The sequence below is a fragment of the Saccostrea cucullata genome, unplaced genomic scaffold, assembly GCF_032062105.1.
Source record: "Saccostrea cucullata isolate Sc308-1 unplaced genomic scaffold, CSIRO_AGI_Scuc_v1 ctg356, whole genome shotgun sequence".
Lineage (NCBI taxonomy): Eukaryota > Metazoa > Mollusca > Bivalvia > Ostreida > Ostreidae > Saccostrea > Saccostrea cuccullata.
In genome coordinates, this window is record NW_026918279.1 from 243239 (window position 1) to 265033 (window position 21795).

General features: G+C 34.9%; 1 protein-coding gene across 3 annotated transcripts; it reads right to left on the reverse strand.

Moving 5' to 3' along the window:
• Positions 1 to 1157: 1157 nt before the first annotated feature.
• On the reverse strand, positions 1158 to 21106 carry LOC134261649 (uncharacterized). Of its 3 annotated transcripts, none has more exons than XM_062744083.1 (4): positions 21023 to 21106; positions 18712 to 18781; positions 16763 to 16854; positions 1158 to 4925 (listed from the first exon to the last, which is right to left on the reverse strand). In XM_062744083.1, the coding sequence occupies exon 4, from the start codon at positions 4878 to 4880 to the stop codon at positions 1335 to 1337; it is 3546 nt and encodes a 1181-aa protein (XP_062600067.1). In that variant the 5' UTR covers positions 4881 to 4925; positions 16763 to 16854; positions 18712 to 18781; positions 21023 to 21106; the 3' UTR covers positions 1158 to 1334. The 3 variants fall into 3 exon arrangements, with proteins under 3 accessions (XP_062600067.1, XP_062600053.1, XP_062600064.1); XM_062744069.1 differs by having other exon boundaries at positions 18690 to 18781; XM_062744080.1 differs by having other exon boundaries at positions 18624 to 18781.
• Positions 21107 to 21795: the final 689 nt, after the last annotated feature.

The window sequence follows — 21795 nt, forward strand, 5'->3', positions numbered from 1 at the left end:
AAGGATTGTACAAATCAGAACTGTATTAAAAAAAATATCAAATATCTGATCTTTAAAAAAAAATGAGAGAACATTTGCAAAAAAAAAAGAAAAAAAAACAATAGACCAGTGTTGTCAAAATGTGGAAAGTGATTAAAACAAAGCCATCAATTCGAACACAACAGGTGAACATCGACAATAAAAGAGCTCGGGTCAAGAGTTTTCTCACACACGCTTTAGCAGAATGGATTTATCAATGAGTATCAAGATTGTTCGTATAAGTCAGAGTCATTAAACTAAAGCTGATTTTCAAATCATAATCAAAAAATTTAACAAAACAACAATTCAAGTGTGTCCATGTCCCTTTTAGATGCATAGAGTACTAGTTTACATCGCAACGCTTCTCTCAAATTTGATCCATACAGTATTCATTCAACCTTCACTTTCTTATGTCATTAGTGGTCACTTTTATAAGTTCTTGATCGAAAAGTTTTGCTACAAAGGACTAAAGGACCAAGTTTGACAACTTTTTTTTTTTGGCTGTATCAATGAACAAAATAAAATGTTATCTAAAGACATTTCACAGAATATAGAATCTACAGTGGATTAACTATATACATGAACAAATGCAAGGTTGCTTTTGTTATAACCGAAAATATCTTTTGATGCAGACATAATTAAAAAAAAACTATTTTTTCAAATTATACTTAATGCAGATATAACTAAAAGTATTTTATTCACATTTCTTCCCACGCAATATAACTATACGTATCAAACTTCAGTAACAACTTTTTGTTTGTAAAAAATACTGTAATGCTCGAAGTAATCTTTTTGATTATCTTTTTCGACTTGATTTAAACATCATAGATGTACACCTACTGCTATGGGGCAACGAAAATCTCTCAATCGAAGTAAACATTGGCATTTTTGCCGCTGTTCATAAATTTATAAATGAATCCTGTAGATTTAGCTAGATATATTATTGAATCTTATTTGTACACGTTTTTGCTACTATTTTGCATGACAATTATTATGTGTTTTTTTTAAGGAGAAGAACTAGTAAGCTGTTAGAACTTGTTTCTTATCCTTTTGCTTGTCAATAAAATATGTTCAAATCAAAACAACAACTTTTTTCACGGAAGCTAGAAATCTCAAATAGTAAACTGATTTTAAGACAAGTTTGAAGGTAAGGTCTGATGAAGATTCATGATACATACTTTAGTTATCAAATTTTATTTGTGTTTCCAGAAAAAAACCTTCAAAAAGATATGTTCCAAGTTGAATTTCATTTCAATGGCCAAAAGTAATTTCCTACATATACGCACACGTATTTACATACAGCTACGATTAAACAGTTATTCGAAGCCCTCAATTAGTTTGGCAATCTCCTTTTGCTCTTCTGACAATTTCGGTTCCTTTGCTACAAGTGGCTGACTTTTTTTCACGTCAGCACTAGAAGGTCTCTTGTTCCGCAGGTTAAACCCTTTCTTATGTTTCACGGTAAAGTGATCGCGCAACTGCATTAAGGATCCTAACGACTTTCCACATTCTTTACAAACGAATTGCTTCTTATCCTCCTCGTCACTTTCATTGCCATTCTTCGAATCTTTGTTTTCATCAGGCGGCTTTTCCACAACCCATGTTGCGTTCTCTACTGGTTTTTCGGGCGATGACTTTTCAGTGTCCTCTTCCATGGGGATGTCAAATATTGGGAGGTCCTTGGGGGCCGTCTTGGCCGATTCAGTATTAGCCTTTTCATCTTCCTCCTTCTCCCAGATTTCGTCCTTGACAATCATCTTCACGCTGATCCGTCTTTCCCATTCGGTTTCTTCCTCTTGATCATCCCCATCCTCATCCTCGTGAATAGACCCGTCTTTAAATGATCTTGACGAGTTCTCATTTAGTGTTTCGGGGACTAAGCGTTTTCTATCAACATCTAAGTCTGATCTTTCGTCATAATCTTTATCAACACGATCCTCAAGATGTCTGCTATTTCTACGATCATCATCGCCGTATTTTGACCCCTTGCTACTGCTGTATCCTCTATCCCGAGATCGGGATCGGGATCGCGATTCACTTCGACTAGTTTTCCTGCTCCAATACCGTCGAGAGGAATAATCATCACGAGATCTACTTCTCTTGTGACGAGATGACCGATGATCTCTGGAGCTGTGTGATGTTGAACGTGTTCGATGATAACTACTTGACTTTTCACTTCCCCTTGAGTAACTATCATCTTCGATCGAATCTCGCCTTCCACGTGGAGATCGCGTGGAAGAATATTCGCGACTCTGGCGGCTGTCTTCCTCTTCTGCAGGAGCAGTTTCCATGGTTTCATGACTTCGATTTGGTGATGACGAGTGTTTAAAATTTTCATCTCCAGGAGGAAATATATCCTCTTCCTCATCCCTTGTTGGAGTGGCACAGCTACTTGATGGAATGCTCGAATCCTGAGACAAGGATCTTTTACTTTCCTTGATTTTTTCCTTTGAAGGTTCTTGACTTCTGGGAGAATTGCTTCGACGTGTCTTTTCTTCTGTTTTATCTTGCTCGTCTTTTGCTGAGCTCCTCCGAGACTTCGATGAGCTTCTTCTCGACCTCGACCTACTTCTGCGAGATCGTCGTCTCGATGATCGACGATCTGGGGATCTTGAAGAAGATCGATGACGTCGTCGATGTTTCTTGTGATCGTTTCTAACGTGCTTTTCCAAGTGATAACTGTCCTTGAATACATCTCCGCAGTAGTCACATTTACGCATCTCAAGCTTGTGCATTTCACAATGTTCCTTGAAAATAAGTTCATCAACCTGCTTCTCACATTTGTAGCACGTAATTTTCTTAGAGTGCTTTATTAAGCGATGAGTTTGAAGCTTTTCGCCAGATTCAAAAGCCCTCTGACAAATGTCACACTGATATTTAGGTGGAGCATGAACATCATCAGCGTGCCGGTCAAGATCTCGTTGATGCCAGAAAGGTTCACCGCACAACGGGCATGGATACAGGGCGGTGTGGATAAGATGAACGTACTTTATGTGACGCATGGCGTCCTCGTCTGTCTGCGATATAATGTAACAACTCTTGCATCTCCAGCCGTGTTGCACAGGAAAAGCTGGTGAGGGTGGTAGAACTGTGCATGTCTTCGGTACATTGATGCTTCCCATGAAGCCATGAGAAGGTGCATATGCCATATGCATTTTCCACTCCTGTTTATTTCGGAACATTTCGTGACATGGTGGGCACCTGTAAGGATCAAGATGAAACTCCCTACCATGTTTAGTGTCTAGAATATGTTCTGTCCACTTGGTTAGATTATCAAATGTTTTGTCACAGATGAGGCAGCGATGACTGTAATTCCATTCCATCAAGTCATCGAAATACAGATCAATATTATCAACATTCAGTTTTGGATTTTCGTAAGGGTTCCTACTTATTGGTTGAGCTGGTTGACTTACAGGAGGCTTTTGAGGATGATCTCGCCGAGAGGGTGATCGGTTTGGCGGAGAACGATTTTTATAAGAAGAAACATTATCATCCTTTCTGTTTTGATAAGAGTAAGGGGATGAAATGGAATCCATCTTTCTGTTGTCCCTCGATTCACGATTATCATAGGGAGAATGAGTATCTTCCTCTCTGTTTTCCCTGGATCTTTGATAAGGAGAATCATCTCTAGATCTTCCAGGACTTTTCATCTTGACTAGATTTACCTCAACATGTCTATCTGGACTTGGTTCTTCGTGGCGAATAGGAGAAAGGCTTTCATCAGACCAGTTAGAGAATTCCTTCTTCTCTACTGTGACAGAGCGTGCCCATGTGTCATTATCATCATCTACCTGTTTATACAAGTCATCATATTTTCTATCATCCACATCAGCTTTCTCAGGATACAGATCGGCCACATTATATCTATTTTGTGTCTGAACGTTATCCGATGCTTTATATTGCAATGAGGATGAGTCCGTCATAAAACTTTTATCGGTTTCGTAAATATATTTATTGTGGTCCCTTCCTTCGTCTTGTGATTCGGTAACAGATTCACCTAGAAAAGCTTTGCCTTCTTCTAGAACTTTCCTAGATTGCATTAAAACGTCATCAAACAAGAAATCATCGTTAAATTCATCTTCTTTTTCATTGCCTTTATTATTGTCAACAAGATTGCCACTCAGAATATCATCAAAAAGATCGTCATTTTTCTCTTCAGATTTTGAATTACGTTCCAGAATCATACTATCGGGAAGAGGTTCATCGTCTTTATATTTCCACCAAAAGCCCTTTTCAGTTGACTCTTCTTCGTTAGGGGTTTCTTCCTCTGGATTTGCAAATATATCAATTTTAGATTTGGGCGTTTTTCTATTATAATTATCACCATCGTCGTCGGATGAATCGCTGGCATTTGTCCAGTTCGAAGTGTCCCATTTGTTTTCGGATTTTAACTTCTTCCAACCAGATTCCGCACTCTGAAATTTCTCTGGCCTTGATATCTCTGCAGCTTTCTCTGATTTGTATTGTTTCCATCTTGCCCCAGCACTTTCGTATGAATTGGAACGTGATGCATTTTCATATTCCCTCCCGATGTCCTTAACTTTTCGACCATAAACAGGTGCGTAATGAAAATCTTCCATTTCATGCTTGGCTGCTTGTCGTGGATCTCGATTTTCAACATTATTCGATTGATGTCTAGGGTCCCTCGTTTCATTATTTCTGGACTGTAAGCGAGGATCCCTGTTTCTATTTTCCAGCCTGGGATCTCGAGGGTGTGCAGAAGTCTTCCCTATTTTGTTTTTGTACACTGGATTATACTGAACATTCTCCTGTTTTGGACGGGACTTCTTGATGTAGTGAAGCGGATCATTGTCGTCGTCCGAATCAGGATAGCTGACAATAGAAGAACTCTTCCAAGACATGTTTCTTCCCACGGTCCAGTTATTTATGAAAACTTTCACATCATCCTACAAAACCAAGAAAAACAGAATTTAGTCAAATAGAATGAAAATTAAGCATTCATATTGTTTTCTTTTATTGTCACTAAGATGTAAATGATATAGGCTTTCGCTTCACTTTCATTGTATCAAACTTTTTTTCGTTCTGTTTACACTTTCAACTTTTTTTATACAGCTCTTGTCCATCATTAAGGTAATTCTATGCAATTATTATTAAATGCACAGCATCACTCTTAAAGCCGAACTCTAGTGGACCCCCTTTCAACGCAAACAAATGCATATTGGAAATCTTGACATATATTCCATTACAGTACACTTGTACTTATTCTTAAATGTTATATGATCTAAATAATCTTAAAACTCTAAAAATAACATAAGCCTGGGGTTGTAGTATATTCGTAAATTAATATGATTTTATTTTCATTTCAAAAGACCTTGCAAATTGGGAAAAAAAATCCTAATAGTCTGTTCTTTTTATACAAAAAATTCTGAAGTATAATCATCATTTCACCACTAAAGATTCTTCAGTGGTGAATTGATGAATAGTCTTCAAGATGGAGAGGCATGATAAGAAGTGGTTAATTTCGAACTTGAACTTCATTTTTAATATTTTAATGCACAAACCCCGTTATAAAAAGGTCATCCCTGGAGCCATGCATAAAAAGTTGTCTGAAATTGTTCTCAGAAGTTTCTGCTATATGTAACTACCTCATTAGAGTAGTGCGTATACCGGTAACCCTGAGTGATGAAAAAATTATTTCTTCTTATAATTTAAGTATTTTCTTCACTAAATATCCAGAAATTTTAATTAAGCAACGTACATGTATAATTTATATTGTTACTCTTGTTGTTTTTATAACGAATTCTGGACTGGACATTATTTGTTTTCAACTCAATCCTGTCAGAATGATTTTATACACCTTATATAAGGAACCTAATAGAAATCCCGGCCTGAAAAAATCCATAACTCGGTGAACCAACTTTGATTAATTCTTAGGGAACCCGCTACCTTATCTGTCTCTTAGCTTATAAAGACAAAAGATGCATCAAAGATTAACTATTCAAAGACGTTATTTCGAGCAAACACGAGCAGGACTGATCAGATCATTTGTTTATTCTAAGACGATGCAATCCAACCTAGCAAGGCTAAACTCCGCGCCATTAATTTTCCTACAGATAGGCATTCAGAGTTTAGCAAAAAATGTCTTAATTAGATAGAACAAAGCTAAGACATTGATAAGGGACCGTCTGATAATACAAACATAAAGAAGGATAAGTCCTTATGATTAGGGTTTTCCATACTGTTTACCGCAAAAGGAAACTCTTAATTAACTAATATTGATATGGATCGCATGCGCGCTGACTGAAATCTCGCTCTAAGACATGTATATATTTCTTTAGTAATTACATTTTTTTCAGGGACTGCTGATCTTAACAATCTCTTATTATTTATTAACTGATCCGTACATTAAGCATTTACTAGTACACCAAGACTTTCAGTAAATTTTCAAAAATAAGAAATTAGACGTGAAAAAATCTATGTATGTAAAGCATGGATATAATGAATACATTCATACGAAAAATCAATACATGAAGTGCTCTCATTTTCTAATATACTCTATTTTCTTAAAGCTTTGCATTTGATACTGATGACGACTGCACTGCAATCGAGTCATTTTTGTACAGTAAGTATGTACTGATGCTTGTTAACGTCATATATGGGTTTCGGCTTTAACATCAATGTACCATCTGAAGAAACAAACCCCCCTTTTGATTGATCTGTATTTAGCATAACTATAAATTGGCAAGTTTATAAAAAGTAATCAACTGTCGTATGACTGAGCAATACTAGTAGTTGGGTACTCGAACACCCGTTGCTATTCCTTATTTTTACCATATTTTATATGGTATTGCAATAACACCAGAATCTAAGACCCAGGATCATCAATTTCACAAGTCTGGAAGAAGCACTCTTGTTCAATGAAACCATGCAAAAACTTTGTCTGATAAATATATGAGAACAAAGAATTCCACAATTTTAGAAGAGGCACCTTTGTTGATACATGATTTATGCACTTATTTTCAAGAATAAAGGTGTAAAGCATTTTCACTATACATCTTGAAGACCAATATAACAACAGAAACCCAATTTCTTGGGCAAAAACTAAATTGAACAAAATTTTTTACAAAAAAGCTTTGTTAAAATTTATTTCAATTTCAATTTATAATTGTTTTCTCTGTGATATCTCATTGAAAGTTAGTTGAGGGAAAAATTAACCGATTTAAACCGATATTTTTTGCGGAATTTATGCATTTTAACTTGTAGACCCCGTATACCTATGTGTAAAATCAGAACCCCTAGGTTTAACTTAGGACGAAAAGCTTGATTTGAACAAAAATAACGTCTACACGTCACACTTTGTAAGAAAAACTTCCAGATATAAAATTCTATAAAGATTTCCACTTCTAATTGTTTTCTTTGTGATATCTCTTCGAAAGTTAGGTAAGTTGATTTGTTGATAATTCAACCGGAATATTAATTTCTCCGGGTGAAAGGTCAGGAATCTTATATGAATGCCAATATCGTGCGGTTTTGTTTGTCTGACGTCAGTAGGCGGGGACTATTGAAACTAACGTGAGGCCATAGACGCCGTTATTTTTTAATTTATTTTTACAATTAAATTTCAAATGTAATGTAAATATAAGGCAAGTTTTAAATCAATTATCTGAAAATTTGTAAGACATACAATATAACGATAGAGGAAACATTAAAAGTAACCATTTAAACTCCGACCAAAACTGCACAAAAAGGAACATTAAGCAGATTTCCAATGTTTCCAACTATTCTAGCCCTGGAATACCTGACTGAACAAAAAGACATTAAATCAATTTTAATGTAATCTTTTCTGTCTTGGTGACCTTTGAGAAACGAAAGTCCTTAAAATGACCAAACAACTTTTGCCTTTTGTTGATGATACTCCCTTTTTCAAGGGCGTGGGCCCTCACTTGAACACATCTAAATCTCAGTATTACGCAAACAAACTTGGTGCAGAGTCTGTAGGAAACTATTTTGCCGGTTCATAAATCTAATTAAACCATATTTCTATACCGAGAATGAATAAAGCACACAGACTGACAACAATAATAAACAAGCCAAAAGGGTGTGATCTTTCAACATGGGATGATTACCCCTTCTAGGCACCTGATCCCACCTCCGGAATTTTCAAAGGTCCGTTTTTTATGCCGTCTTCACATACTGTAGATGTACTTTTTTCCACGTGGTATTAATTTACGCTATGTACGCGGTCACAAACTGTCCGCGGAAACTTGTCCCGTTGTACTCAAAATACTTGTAAGGAATATAGTGAGAGTCTAAGAAATTCGCGTAATTTTCTATCCGCGGATTAAAAAGAAATAGAGATTCCGCGGAATTATGACCTCGTGGAAAATAGTACGTCTACAACATTTGAATGGTTTACAGAATTTTTTATAGATCGATCACTGTCATCTTAACTTCAACAAAGTTACTTGGGTTGGTCTTTTGAGTGGCAAGTTTTAAAGCAATCTAATGAAATTTGCAGAAGATGAAGCATTTTATAAGAATATCACGGAGAGAAATTTCCATTAAAAGTATAACCATTGGAAAATCACAATTCAGAGATCAGAATTATATATCAGATTAAAATCTACTTGTGTCTTCTTTTTTGAAATCCAAAACTGCACAAACAGGAACATTTTGAAAAGATTTTTACGGAGATTTCTTTCTTTTTTAACTACCAATGTATAACCATTGACTGAAATCAAAAACCTATCAAATCAATTTTGTATATCTTTACTAAAGTCAACTTGTATAAAAAGTTAAATTGAATCAGACCAAAAATGTAGGATGAATAGCATTCTGAAATTATTTATAACAAAAAAAAGACGTACAGGCTTCTGTGGGACACCTCAATATCATACAAACTCTTCTGGTCCCTGACCAATAGAGCTAATTATGTGAAAAATGACGTACACCATTCAAGTAAAAAAACTGAAAAAGTGCAATCACACCTCAGGTGAGTTAAAAGTAAACATATTAAATCATCAATTCAGTTATTTTTGGGAGTGTCTTTATCTCTACATCATGCGTCCAATTAACAACTTAAATCGTAAAGGAATCGATATTGTTTCAATTTATCCCAATATACCAGGGTATGTTAATGTTTAAACAATTATTAGCGTGAAGATTAAAGGGCCTTAGCTTGACTGTTCTTTTAAATGACCTTAACTGAAAAGGCATGTCGTTTTCTTCTTTTTTTCATTGAGCACTTTAAAAACATTAGAAATCTATACTACGGGTTTATTTTTGAATTTTACGTTGACTAGAAATAAACATGAAGGTTGCATGACATTGCTCTATAAACAATTTATTGACATGTTTTTAACGATCTCCTCTCTCTCCTTTTTATAAAACAGCTTTCATCAACAGTTTCGCTTACGCCAAAGAAAATGAACCAATGCACAAAAACAAAAGACAGAAAAGGATTGTCAACAAGAATCATTGAGAATTTCTAATTGTTGCTTCCACGGCACCTGATTCCACTTCTGATGTTTCCGAGCTCCATATTTGCTCTGCTCCAATTTTCTATTGTTTAATGAATTTATGGGCTTTCATTGTAAGAAGGACGCAATACTTGTCAAAAGAATGATAAACATTGAAATAGACTGTCAGTTTACACATTCTAGTTTGAATCAAGAGCTTTTAATGACTCTCAATTACAAATTTATAAATTTATATAATAAAAAAAGACAACTCGGACAATGACAGCTAAACAGAAGGTCAAGGTGATTCCTACATAGCCCAGTCCCTAAAACCTTTGTTGGAAGATCATAAAAAAGACATTTATTTCGCACAGTCAAATTTAAAAACACAGGTATAATGTAATTAAAATAACGATGTTCTCCTCGACGATTATCTGTAAGAAATGCATATTTTGTTTAACATTTTTTCCCGTCAGTCTGCAACCAAACCCATACTAGTTTGCATAAGTAGAACTCAAAAGCCAGGGCTGCTATTGCATCCTTGACCAAAGTATGGAAGTCATCACAATACAGCTCAAAGACCAAACTTAAGATCTTCAACACAAATGTTTTTTCTGTACATGTGTTCCTGTATTGTTTTGAACTGTGGAGAACAACCACGAAGACGACGAAAAGACACACACATTCTATCGGAATTGCTTTGGGGTATACAATAATAAACAGTGGCCCGAAAAATTATCTAAATAACATCTATATGACAAAACAAGGTCCATACTTCTAGCAAGGACAATCCAAGGAAGAAGTGAATAGGCCACATCCTCCGTAGGTAAGCCAGCTCGAACGAAAGAACAGCTCTCACATTTCCCCTGAGGGAAAGAGAAAAAAGGACGGCCAAGGAACACTTGGCGACGCTCTGTTGAGAAAGAAAGAGATATAGAAGAACTGGGTTGGAACAGTAAGAAGGAGGGACAGGTTAACGTTGTTGCAAGTGACCGCCGTGAGTGGCGTTCTTTAACCTGTTCACTTATTAAGAAAATGTTGATCGATTCCAAAGTCCAAAGCAAGTCTGTGTCATCCTATGATGCATCACATCATGCCATCTATGGACGTTTGGTCTAGGTAGGACTTATAGTTCTTGGAAACGGACTTGCTCTAAAACCTAAAACCTGGTCACTTATCTGGAAAATAAAGGTCGGATCCCAACACAGTCCGATTTACCAGATAGTAAGACAGAAAATGAAAAGTATTAAAACAAATTAGGAAGGTAATCTATTTTTAACAAACCCAGTTAAAACTGAAACAAGACATGACTTACGTACTCGGGAGTCTAGCAAAGAAACGACTACCTTTTAATTTTCAACATACATCCCTAAAGGACACAAATACAAAGGCATGAAGATCGTAAGTCTCGCATTTTACGAGGACATGTTTCATCTGCTAGACATACTGGAATCCCTGATTAGCCTTTCCATCGCTCTACCGATTGAGCTATGAGTTTTTTCACATTTTAGGCAAAAAGATGTGCATCTTGCACTTCAACAATGCCTTTCAAAGAGAGAGATGTTCTAGATTTCTTCTCTTGGGAAGTGCCAGCACATTTAAGAGATAAGTTTGAAATAAAATCACTTCCAACCACCAGACCAGATTAGTGGTAAGTTTAAATCTCGCGGCGCCGCGTCATACCTAAGACGTAAACAAAGGTGACTGTTCCTTCGCCAAGCGCTCGGCACTAGAAAAAGTCAGTCTTTCGGATATGACCTTAAAAACGTAGGTCCCTGTCGGTAGGCGCTATTATGCACCCTCACTGCTCAATGGCCCTGAGTGCCGAGTATAGGTCTAAATTTGAAGCCCTTCACCGGCATACGGTGACGTCTCCATATGAGTGAAAAATTCTCAAGAGGGACGTTAAACAATATACAATCAATCAATCAGTCCAACCACCAGAGATTACTTAAGTTTAAATCTGGGTACCAAATGTAACAGAAAAGGAGTTAAATTATGGCTTCACTATTAATCGAATCCAGTACCCGATCTTTACCAGTCAGGTACTTTCGTTACTGATATATTCAAGATCCATATAGCCCACCTTTCCATATTCCTAGTAGCACGATTGCGATCAGGATGTTTCGTTCTTGTTAAACCTAAGCCAGTCATCATACACTGTAGGTAGTGACGGTTTCTTTGTAATGCTACTCGCATGGGAGATGTGAGTCACTGATCTTAAATTTATGACCTTAAAACAGTAACGATAGGCGTTCGCAAGATAAAGAATGCTCATTGATAAATGGTATGAATTTTTTTAACCCCTTAATTACTGGATTTGGTGAGTTGTAATTTCCATGAGAAAGATTTTCTCAACGGAAGAGATCAAAATCTCCCCTTAGTTCGCTGTCGCCTTTAAGGTGTTTCTTAGCCGATAGCAGGACTTTCATCCAAGGTTGATCAACGACGCCAAATGAAACAGCAATGAAGAAGATATATATCTGCAATGTTTATCGAACCCGGAACCCCCTTCGTTTCTAATCAGATGCTTTATCTACTGAGCTTTCCCTATCCAAGGTCCATATAACCTTCATGTTTTTTTTTTTATATATTCCTTCCTCCTTTTACTGATCGCGTTATGGTAGAGTACCCTCGCTGTTGTGTCGTCTTCGTTGGCTTCCTCCTTAGGTTGTTTTTGGTGTCATAGACTCATAGAAAAAAAAAGTGGTGAATATTGTAGTTTGTAATGGGAATTTTCGCATATATAAAGGGAAAACGAAACCATGTTGAAAAGTTCCTCGACGAGGAAGCATTTCCAAAGAAATTCATCACCCAAAAACATCAATCACACTCTAACGATCTGCAGGGGATGGTACTAATGATCAAGGGTCTTTAAAGTCGTTAATTCAACAGAGACCATGTGCCGTCTAACACAGGGTGAGAGGTTACGTGCCCTTAGCATGCTACAGGTTGACACAAGACAGTTCTCTGTGGCAAGGGCAATGAACGTTTCCCAGTATGTTATCAGCAGATTATGGTCTAGACTTCGTACTTCAGAGTCTGTTCAGGTAAGATAACGATCCAATCGACCAAGGACAACAAATCAGGCTCAAGACAAATTCATCCGCACCATTGCCTTGAGAAATCGTCTGGTACAAAAAATCAGATGGGATTCCTACTTCAAAGGAATACCGGTTTGAGTGGCCAGACCATCACGAATCGACTGCACTTATTTCACTTACACGCCCGACGATCTCGTAACATTTCCTGTTTGAGGGATCGTCATATTAAGGCCCGACTCCTTTGGTGTCGTCAGTTCACCATTAACGATGGGATAATCGCCGATGGAACCACGTAATGTTCTCAAATGAGTCTAAGTTCACTGTGGACTTCTAAGACAGATGTGGAAGGGTTTGGCATCGACGTAACGAACGTTTCCATGATGTTAACGTCATAAGACATGATTAGTATGGATGTGAGTCTGCAATGGTGAAGGGGAGGCAACACTTTTGCTGGCATAGCAGACGTGCATGTTGTTGTTGTTGAACGGGTCGCAGGGTAGTGCTACCGGGACAACACCTTGGCACTCCATGCTCTGCAATTGCACGTCGTTATGTCCGCCGTTTCATTTTTCAAGATGACAATGCCAGATGTCATAGGGCCGGGATCTTTACAGATTATCTCCAACAGCAGAATATCACCACATTACCGTTGGATACAGGAAAACGTTATAGAATGAAAATATGAATCAACATGAAAGCCTAACTGGAAAAAAAATAGTAACTTTTGAAATGCTTTCGGGAAATACGATTCTGTGAAATCAATTAAGGATTCCCTCATGGTGTTGAATTAATCCGTTAGAGAAAATGTTTAGAAAGATGTGTACTTCAGTTCAAGTTTATATAGTGTTATTTTTTTCCATGAATTTAATTCAAATAAAATTTAATGATGTTAAAAAGAAGTTTTAGTACTACCAATTTTCATTCAAGAGTACGATATTCAGAAGTTTAAATAAAAATTCCACATTTTTTTAACAAGATGTCAAAGCATACTTTCTTTACTGAGACAATAGAATAAATCGAACAGTAAATAAGCTCAGTTGTCATTTAGAACAATGCTGTATATCCATGCATTTGGAGCAAGGTAAACACGGACCTCTACAAACACTAAGAGGTGGGATCAAATGCCATGAAGGAATAGACATCCCATGTCAACCGGTCATCCCCGCCATGAAAAATAACAATTTGTACGACGAGCGTCGGTCAATATTCGACTTCATGATACTACATTGTATTTGCTGTAAAGGTCATTATAACGAACAAACAATTTGCGAAATTTTGTCGTAGTACGAGACTGTTGATGTCCTTGCTTGCATCATCAACTTTTCCCCCCAGTAGATTGTTACAATGGGGGGTTTAAATGAATAAAGGAATTCCTAAATCGAAAAGCTCCATTAAATATCTTATATTAAAAGTAATTTTCGAGACAATATACAGTCAATGCAGAGAGCACATTTTGTTTTTGGTCAATCCTTGATAAAGGAACACCGGAAAATACTAGTGCTAAGCGAAATTGTTTTAACGTCAAGAATTACTGTCTCGTCAATACTGCACCTCATTAACAATGCTATTCCATTTTTTTTATTTGTCGAGAGGCTTGAATATCTTTAGCACCATTGGCATATTGCCAAGTCTTAATTTTAAATCAAGAGATGAACAAACGGTGTTGGTCTTAAGGTACATGTAAAAAAGCGCCTACAAATTATGATCGAATACGTTTAAAATGTTTACTTTGAAGCCTTAAGCAGAGAATTTCCTCTTTTTTCTCTAGACAATTGAGCCAGTATGGTAAATAAATCACCTCCAACGCGGTTTTGATAACGGATTCTATACAAAATCGTTGTTCCCTTAGGCCTTAATCTTTTGTTCTTTAAAAGATATATGCATCCTTCTTATTTAACTTTAAATGATACATATTTTTTTCCGTGAAAAAAGGTATTAATTTTGTATACCAAAAATTATTTTGTTTTACAAAACTCTCTACTAAATGAGTAATTATTAAATGTTTCATTAACAATACACCAGTTTGTCCATGCCGCTCTTTGAATGATATTTTTTTCTTCAAGTTGTGGGTTTTTAAAATTTAATTTACTATATATTTTTAATCTCATCATCTGTTGAAATTGTCTTCGACATACATCTTTTTACATATAAAGTCAGACGCATATTCTTATGAAAAGAACCATTCAAAATTTGATTCCAAATACATGTATAATGCAATACAGTAATCCAAAAAACTTTCCTTTTCATTAGCACTTTTCATGCTAATATAAGGTTTTAAACTCAATTATAATATTCTTAAATTTACCTTTCAAAATTTCATTTTCATAGTTTCTTTCAATTTCTTGACGATCAAGTATTTTCATCCAATTAATGCAAATAGACGTATTTACATTACGTGCTTCTATGTGCAGTATCAGTTTCTTTTTCCTTGCAATCGAATCCCGACTAGCAACTGTCATATTTACGTTTCTGCCCTTTAACTAAGGGTTTTAAAAGTATAGCTTAGAAAATGCATCAGTATTTTTATTGATGCTCAAATTATTTTTCTATAGAGAGAACCAAGTCTTTAAACACATTTTAATTCCATTCGACAGGCTTATGTTCCAAGTCGTAAAGAATAAACATTTGTTTCAAAATTTTGACCAGCTACACATATTGTGAAGTTTTGACAATCTTTATATTTCCACTTCAACAACTTTACTGTAGAAATGGTATCCTTCCATGCATGTTTTCTAAATATTCCTTCATATCTTCTTTTACTTAAAAATTCACAAATAAATTCATGCCATATTTATGTGTTGTGGGAGAGGGGGCATGGATTTTAAATATTCTCATTTCACATTTTTAGTAAACATTTCAATCTCCCTTTTTGAACTATCACTTCAGTGTTTGCAACTGAGATATCTAATGTTCTTAAATTTCATATCTATTGAATCCTTCTTTCTGTCAACAAATTAAATAACTGTTTCTTTATTCTTCAAAGTTTATATTTTTTTCCCTTATAATTTTATCTTAACTTGTTTAAATGTTTAACATGTACTATAAAAATAACTATTTAATACGCTAAAAAATCCTATTCAAATTTACCGTGTTCTAAAATGTTCTTGAAATTTGTAAGGAATAATACTGTTAAATTAAACGCATGACATTTTTATATATTCAAGTTGAGGCCATCTTAAAAAATTGTTTGGTAGCCTAATCCCAACCGACTGACTAAAAATGACCTGACTCAAAACTTTTTTTTTATATCCCAAGAAACAATATACATGTATTTTTTTTCTTTTTTTATACATCTTATCTCGACAACAAATATGTTAAAATTTTGTAAAGAAGAAATTTTCCCACCTACCTACTGACCCAATAATGTAAACCGAGTCAGGAGAGGGCAGCAAATATTATTTTTAAAGATGGCCTAATATGCTTTGAAAATTAATTCTTTTGACTAGTGGATCTCAAAATAAAACAGCATCTGGTACTTATGACAAATGGATCTACACTAATGATGAATATAATTATTTTACTTTTAGGGAAGTTAATGGATTTAATATACCTTGTTCCGTTTAGAATCATATAATTTTTGGTCACTGAATTCTAGTTAAGACTCCTTCAACACTGGAGTGTCAATCCCATATACCAATACAAATTTTGATGATAGGAAAAGTTTTATTATGTAACTTTTCAATAATCATTGATTTTCTGCAATACAACAGATTACAGGCATATGCATCGGTTGTCAATCGAGGTCAAATTAATGCTACACAACCCCATTTTTAAAGTATCTCCTTTAACAGAAGAAAGATAACTCCAAAAGGTAAACATTAAATGCTTGTAATCAAGAAGGCAAAAGAAAAATAAATAATATTTTTGTAATTTTTGAATGGAAAAGCAGGGTTAAAATTCCATTTTTTATCATACCACATGCTTTCAGATAAGAACTGAAAACAAAAGGCTTAAGTAAATCTAACCATAGAAAAACTAGGAATCAGCATATGTTTCTATGTTGTTAAAATTATAAACAAAACACAATTAAAATTTGCACCGGTTATATAGACAAGTCTTTTAATGTTGTAGTAGAACAGGATCCTTAATGGCTGAACTTAACAGTAGCACTTTCGATTTTAGTTTTCCACCTCAATGCAACTGATGCATATCCCTTTAATAGTTCATTAGCCGTCCTGGCCAAATATCACCAATAAATGCTTCGACAAACCTTTTTTGTACACAAATGTCAGAATATTTTATATTTTACCAAAACATAAATATTTACAGAATTCTTCTCACTTTTCTTGTCTTCTTTCTTCTGTTTTCTTCTGTGTCTTTAAATTTTTCTCTTTCAAACTTCTTGGGGGTCTTGTAGTTGATGCTCCTTGATCCTAAAAAATTAAAACAACTGCATGTTTTTGTTTTCAAGATATATGTTTATCAATAATCACTGATAATGATAAAATTAACATGAGCAGATTTGAATTTTTTTTTCTCTGCATCCCATCTTCCATTACCTCAGATATTTTTAGCAATTAAAGCAAATGCATCCAATAAAAATAGTTAAAGTTTTAATAATTTAAAGCTGATTTTTTAAAATTTAAATGTACATATTATTGAAATTTAGTCAGGTTCATTCCAGAAATAATTTTTCATATTTCAATCACTATATAAAGGGTCATTAAATTGCATCTAGAGTGCTCTTGACACTCTTATTTTACAAAATTGAAAATTAAAACACAATTTTACATATCAATTTGTAATAGTAAAAATGCATTTTTACATGCAATCTAGCTGCCCAAATCATTTGACATTAATGTTTTCTTAAAGGACATGGGTGAATATGACGTGAGATAAGCCCATAGCGCAACAAACATTAAGGTGAAAAATTAAATCTCAATTATATCAAATTTTCCTTAATATTTCATCTAACATTAAAGTATACTTTATGTAAAATCTCTACAACTTGCACAAATTTCATGAAGGTTGAAGTTATTTGCTTATGAAATACTGTACACACATGAAAGAGGACAAAACCAGTCATTTTTTCACACTATAACACTATTTTTCGATATGAGTGGGTCTTCTCTCCATTTTTTTTGAGAGTTAATCCTCAAAGTTTGCATACAAACATACATATGTTGGTTTCCAAAATTATGGAGCAAAGACCCACTATACCTTAAAAATATAATTTTATGACATAACTTGCGTATCTTTTCAAGAAATACTTGAAGTCCCTTAAGTCAATGGTCATATCACAAACATGATTTAAATGCCACACTTCATCAGGACTTGTGTAGTGTAATGGTTAGTGTGCTAGTCTCAATAAAGAATGCAACTCAGGATTTTTATTGCCAGGGTTCGAACCCAGTGGATACCACATTATTTTTGTTAATAAAAGAATAAATTTGAATAAAAAAATTTCCTCAAAACATTTTGTTTATCATTATTTCATAAAAAAACAATGATAAGAACTTTACTCTAAATACTAAATTCACAATTTGAATATGATTTTTTTAAGTCTGAAGCTAGTGGGCTTTCTGCACACTAAGTTCAACCATGTCCTTATCTGGATCACATATTATGTACATCCCACTACACTTTAATAGACTCAATAAGGGATTGATAAAACCTTAAACCAGGACTGTGTTCATTGAATCAAAAGAGTTACATTTTAAATGGGCTGTTTACTGAGCATATAATAAAGGGGAGAGGTAGGGGATATGAGACAGGTGGGCTTAGAATTCATTTATTCCATGACCCTATCAAATCAACCTAATATACCTACATAAACTTTAGACAACTACTTATGTAGTACAACTATTATGTTTATATTTCCTGTAATAATTTCCAAGTATTATTAGTAATTGAAAAAAAACTTTCTGAAAACTGCTCATTATAGTATATGAAATTCTCTTCGTATACATTGTAAAGCTGAAAAATTCACAGGGGAGATACAATATTGAATGTTTCTGTTCAAATTTTGGCTACGCGTATATGGGCAATGGATAGAAACCTGGATATCTCAATAGTAAACCATCCCCTCCCCACTAGCGATACAGATGTCCCAGATTTAATTTCTGGTCCAGCCATTAATTTTCATTTCATACATTCTTCCTTTTCTACTACATGTATATTTTTTCTTAATGATTGTTTTAACCTGAATCATGTAAAGTGTCCAAATTTTTGCATGAAGCCCTTTTCTTGTTGTCAATATTCTAATTACTTTTTAACAAAGACAATCTCACATAAAGGTCAATTCTTCGTCTGCTTTCTTTGTCAGTTTGTGTCCCAGTGTAACCAATCAAGAGCTGCAACCTGGAAAATATTTAAACAGATATGATGGAAATTTTGCCCGTGTGTAAATCAACTGATGTCATGGAAGGGGGAGAAGCAGTCTTCACGAAAACTTTTCAAACTAACTGGCCAGTGGAAGTGAATCAAAATATACTAGCCCACCAAAATTTTTACTGGTCCCTTTCATAAAAAAAGAAAATAAATACATTTTCATAACTGTAAATTTATACATGTTTACGTACTTCAACTTTTGAAATGCCGCCATTTTTCGCCCTTTGTCGCATTTCGGTAAGTTGTTCGTTGGAACTAAGTTGCACATTTTACGTACTAGTTAATAATTACTAGCTACTTCCGGTTGTTACGTAATACATCCATGTTATAATAGGGTTATCATGGTTATAATAATAGGATTCAACAACACGAGCTTCTTCGTTTTATTTTATACATTAATGAAATTTACACAAGTAAGTCAGTTGAAATAAATTTTGACTGTATGATTTTTATGATCAACGAGCCCATCGGACTTCTTGAATTTTGATTTTCACTGACCCGACCTCAAAATTCACTGGCCTCGGTCTTCGGACCAGTGAGTTTTCGTGAAGACTGGGGAGAAGAAATATGAATGCTAGTGAACCTCAATCAACAAGACTTCTGACAGAAACTGTGAAACACGGGCATCAAATCAAATTCAATACATATTAATACTTATACATGTAACCATGATATAACTAAGATCAATGTTACCAACACTGTACAAAGAGGAAAAAAGTCCATTTGAAAGGAATGCCTGTCTAAAAACTTTTGAGCTACAATATTTCATTGAAAATTGAGTATATGTTGTCAAAAATAATGTAATAGTGAACACAAAATCTATGTATACAATGTGCAAAATTAAAACACATCAAAAGTAAACTTTTACATTAAATACTTATATTCTTCATTAATCTTCAATGCATAAAATATATAATCCCTTTTTTCTTCTTAATCTATCCATAATCATTTACAATAAATTATCTCATCAAGTTTTATTTTTAGTCATGATTTTTAAATAAAGTTCTGCCTGTAAAGTAGATACAAGTGCACTCCATGGTGAGCATTATTTACGAGGAACTAATTCTTATTAATATTAAAAATGTACAAGAAAATTTTAACAAAATTAAATGAAATTTATCACATATGACCCTCCCCCCCCCATGGATTGTGATAATAAATATAATATTTATCAAATAAGTTCAATGCATCTTTTTCTTTGCCAAAGGCTAGAACTATGTCTAAAGGCAGTGATAGGGACATGAGACAAATATCTGCAGATAAAAATCATTTCCACTCATTAGTCATAAATAATTGGATATCCTTTTATCATATAAAAGATGTCTGTGATGCTTGAATTCGGATAATTCATTTTAAAAAAAAAAACAACACTGACACAGCTGCTGAACTAAGTTATTTTTATGCAAATACTGTACATGTGTATAATAAATTTGTCCAGAAATAGACAATAAAGTAGAAGTATATTTAAATACTTATGTAGACCTAGCTGCAGAACTGGTACATTTGACGATGGGAAAGCTTTAGAAATAATAGCGAAGCAAGCGACAAAAAAGCGGGGGCCTACATTGAAAGATTTTACAATCCTTGGATCTGGAGCTCTCTGCTTTATCCGTCCAAATTTTTCAAGCTGAGAACTACCGTTCTGCAGCTCAGGACAGGTACACATAGCTATTTTAAAACAAGTAGTCTTTGGACTGGACCTTTTGCAAAATTCAGAAGCTAAATAAAAGCAAAAAACACACACAATGGAGAAAAAATGTGATCTGTATGGCGAACATATATCCCTGCAGCAGTCTTGGACGTAAATTCAACACTATATCCATTTTCATTTCTACGACAAACCTTTCTATAAACATTTCTATGGGAAATATAGTCTTATAATCTTCTATGGGAAACGAACAGGAGTCCTATAACCTTGACCTTACCTTGCACATATTTTTTCTTGAATCATTTTACCAAGCCTAATAGATTGTCACTTCCAAATTTCCTATAATTCCCAAATGTTTTGTTTCAGTACTTGTTTCACTCTAACTAAAACATGAATTTCTTAATAGCAAATAAATTATGTCACATAAATTCTGCTGGTGTAAACACGCGGTTGCGTGCATTAGCCTACAAAAGACCATATGTTACTTAGAAAAGAGACAGCAAAATGTTCAATTTAACAGTGCATCGTGATCCATTAAAATTACTTACAAAACCTGCACATACCTTTTCCTCGAAATTAAATAAACTGAATGAAAATACTGTGGAAATATGCGACGGTAGATCTACCAGGCTAGTTACCGTTCCTACCACATCAGCGGAAGTCAAAGTTCAAACAGAACCCACCAGTGCGGATATAATTTTTCCGAATTCAATAGGGTTGGTTAGCCGGTGTTAATCCCATGATATATATGTAATGCACAATCAGTCTTTTTTCAGTAAAACGGGGACCTATATACTAGTATATAGGTCCCTGGTAAAAATAATTGATTCTTCATAATGTTCAGGGTGCATTTGTCATTTTGATTGAATACTCAGTGACGTAGCATATCCTTTTTGAAAGAGGGGTTGGGGCAACTAGAGAAAAAAAAATCAACTTTTACCTGAAAAAAAAAAAAAAAAAAACTCGACAAGCAAAAAAATGTCCAAACTCGAAAATCCTATTTCGGGGGGGGGGGGGGGGGTTAACATTTTATAAGTGTCTTCTTAGTATATACAACGTTAACCTTATTTGACCCTTGCTCTCACAAAAAGTGGGGGGGGGGGGGGGGGGGGGCAGGCCTTCAATGAAAATTTCAATAGTAAAAAAGTTATGTCTGGAAAAGGGGACAAACCCCCTGCCCTCCCTCCTCTTGCTACGTGCCTGATACTAGCACAATGGCGGATTTAGACTAGAGGGGAGCCCAGGCGCTGCCCAAGGGACATGACCCCTTTTGTGTCCAAATATAATATATTTTTGGTGTGGTAGATGGCCCTTACTCCGACTCCAAATGTTTAAA

Bases quoted from the DNA above. Each gene is read 5' to 3' on its own strand.
- LOC134261649 (XM_062744083.1), bottom strand. From the start codon at position 4,880: ATGTCTTGGAAGAGTTCTTCTATTGTCAGCTATCCTGATTCGGACGAC.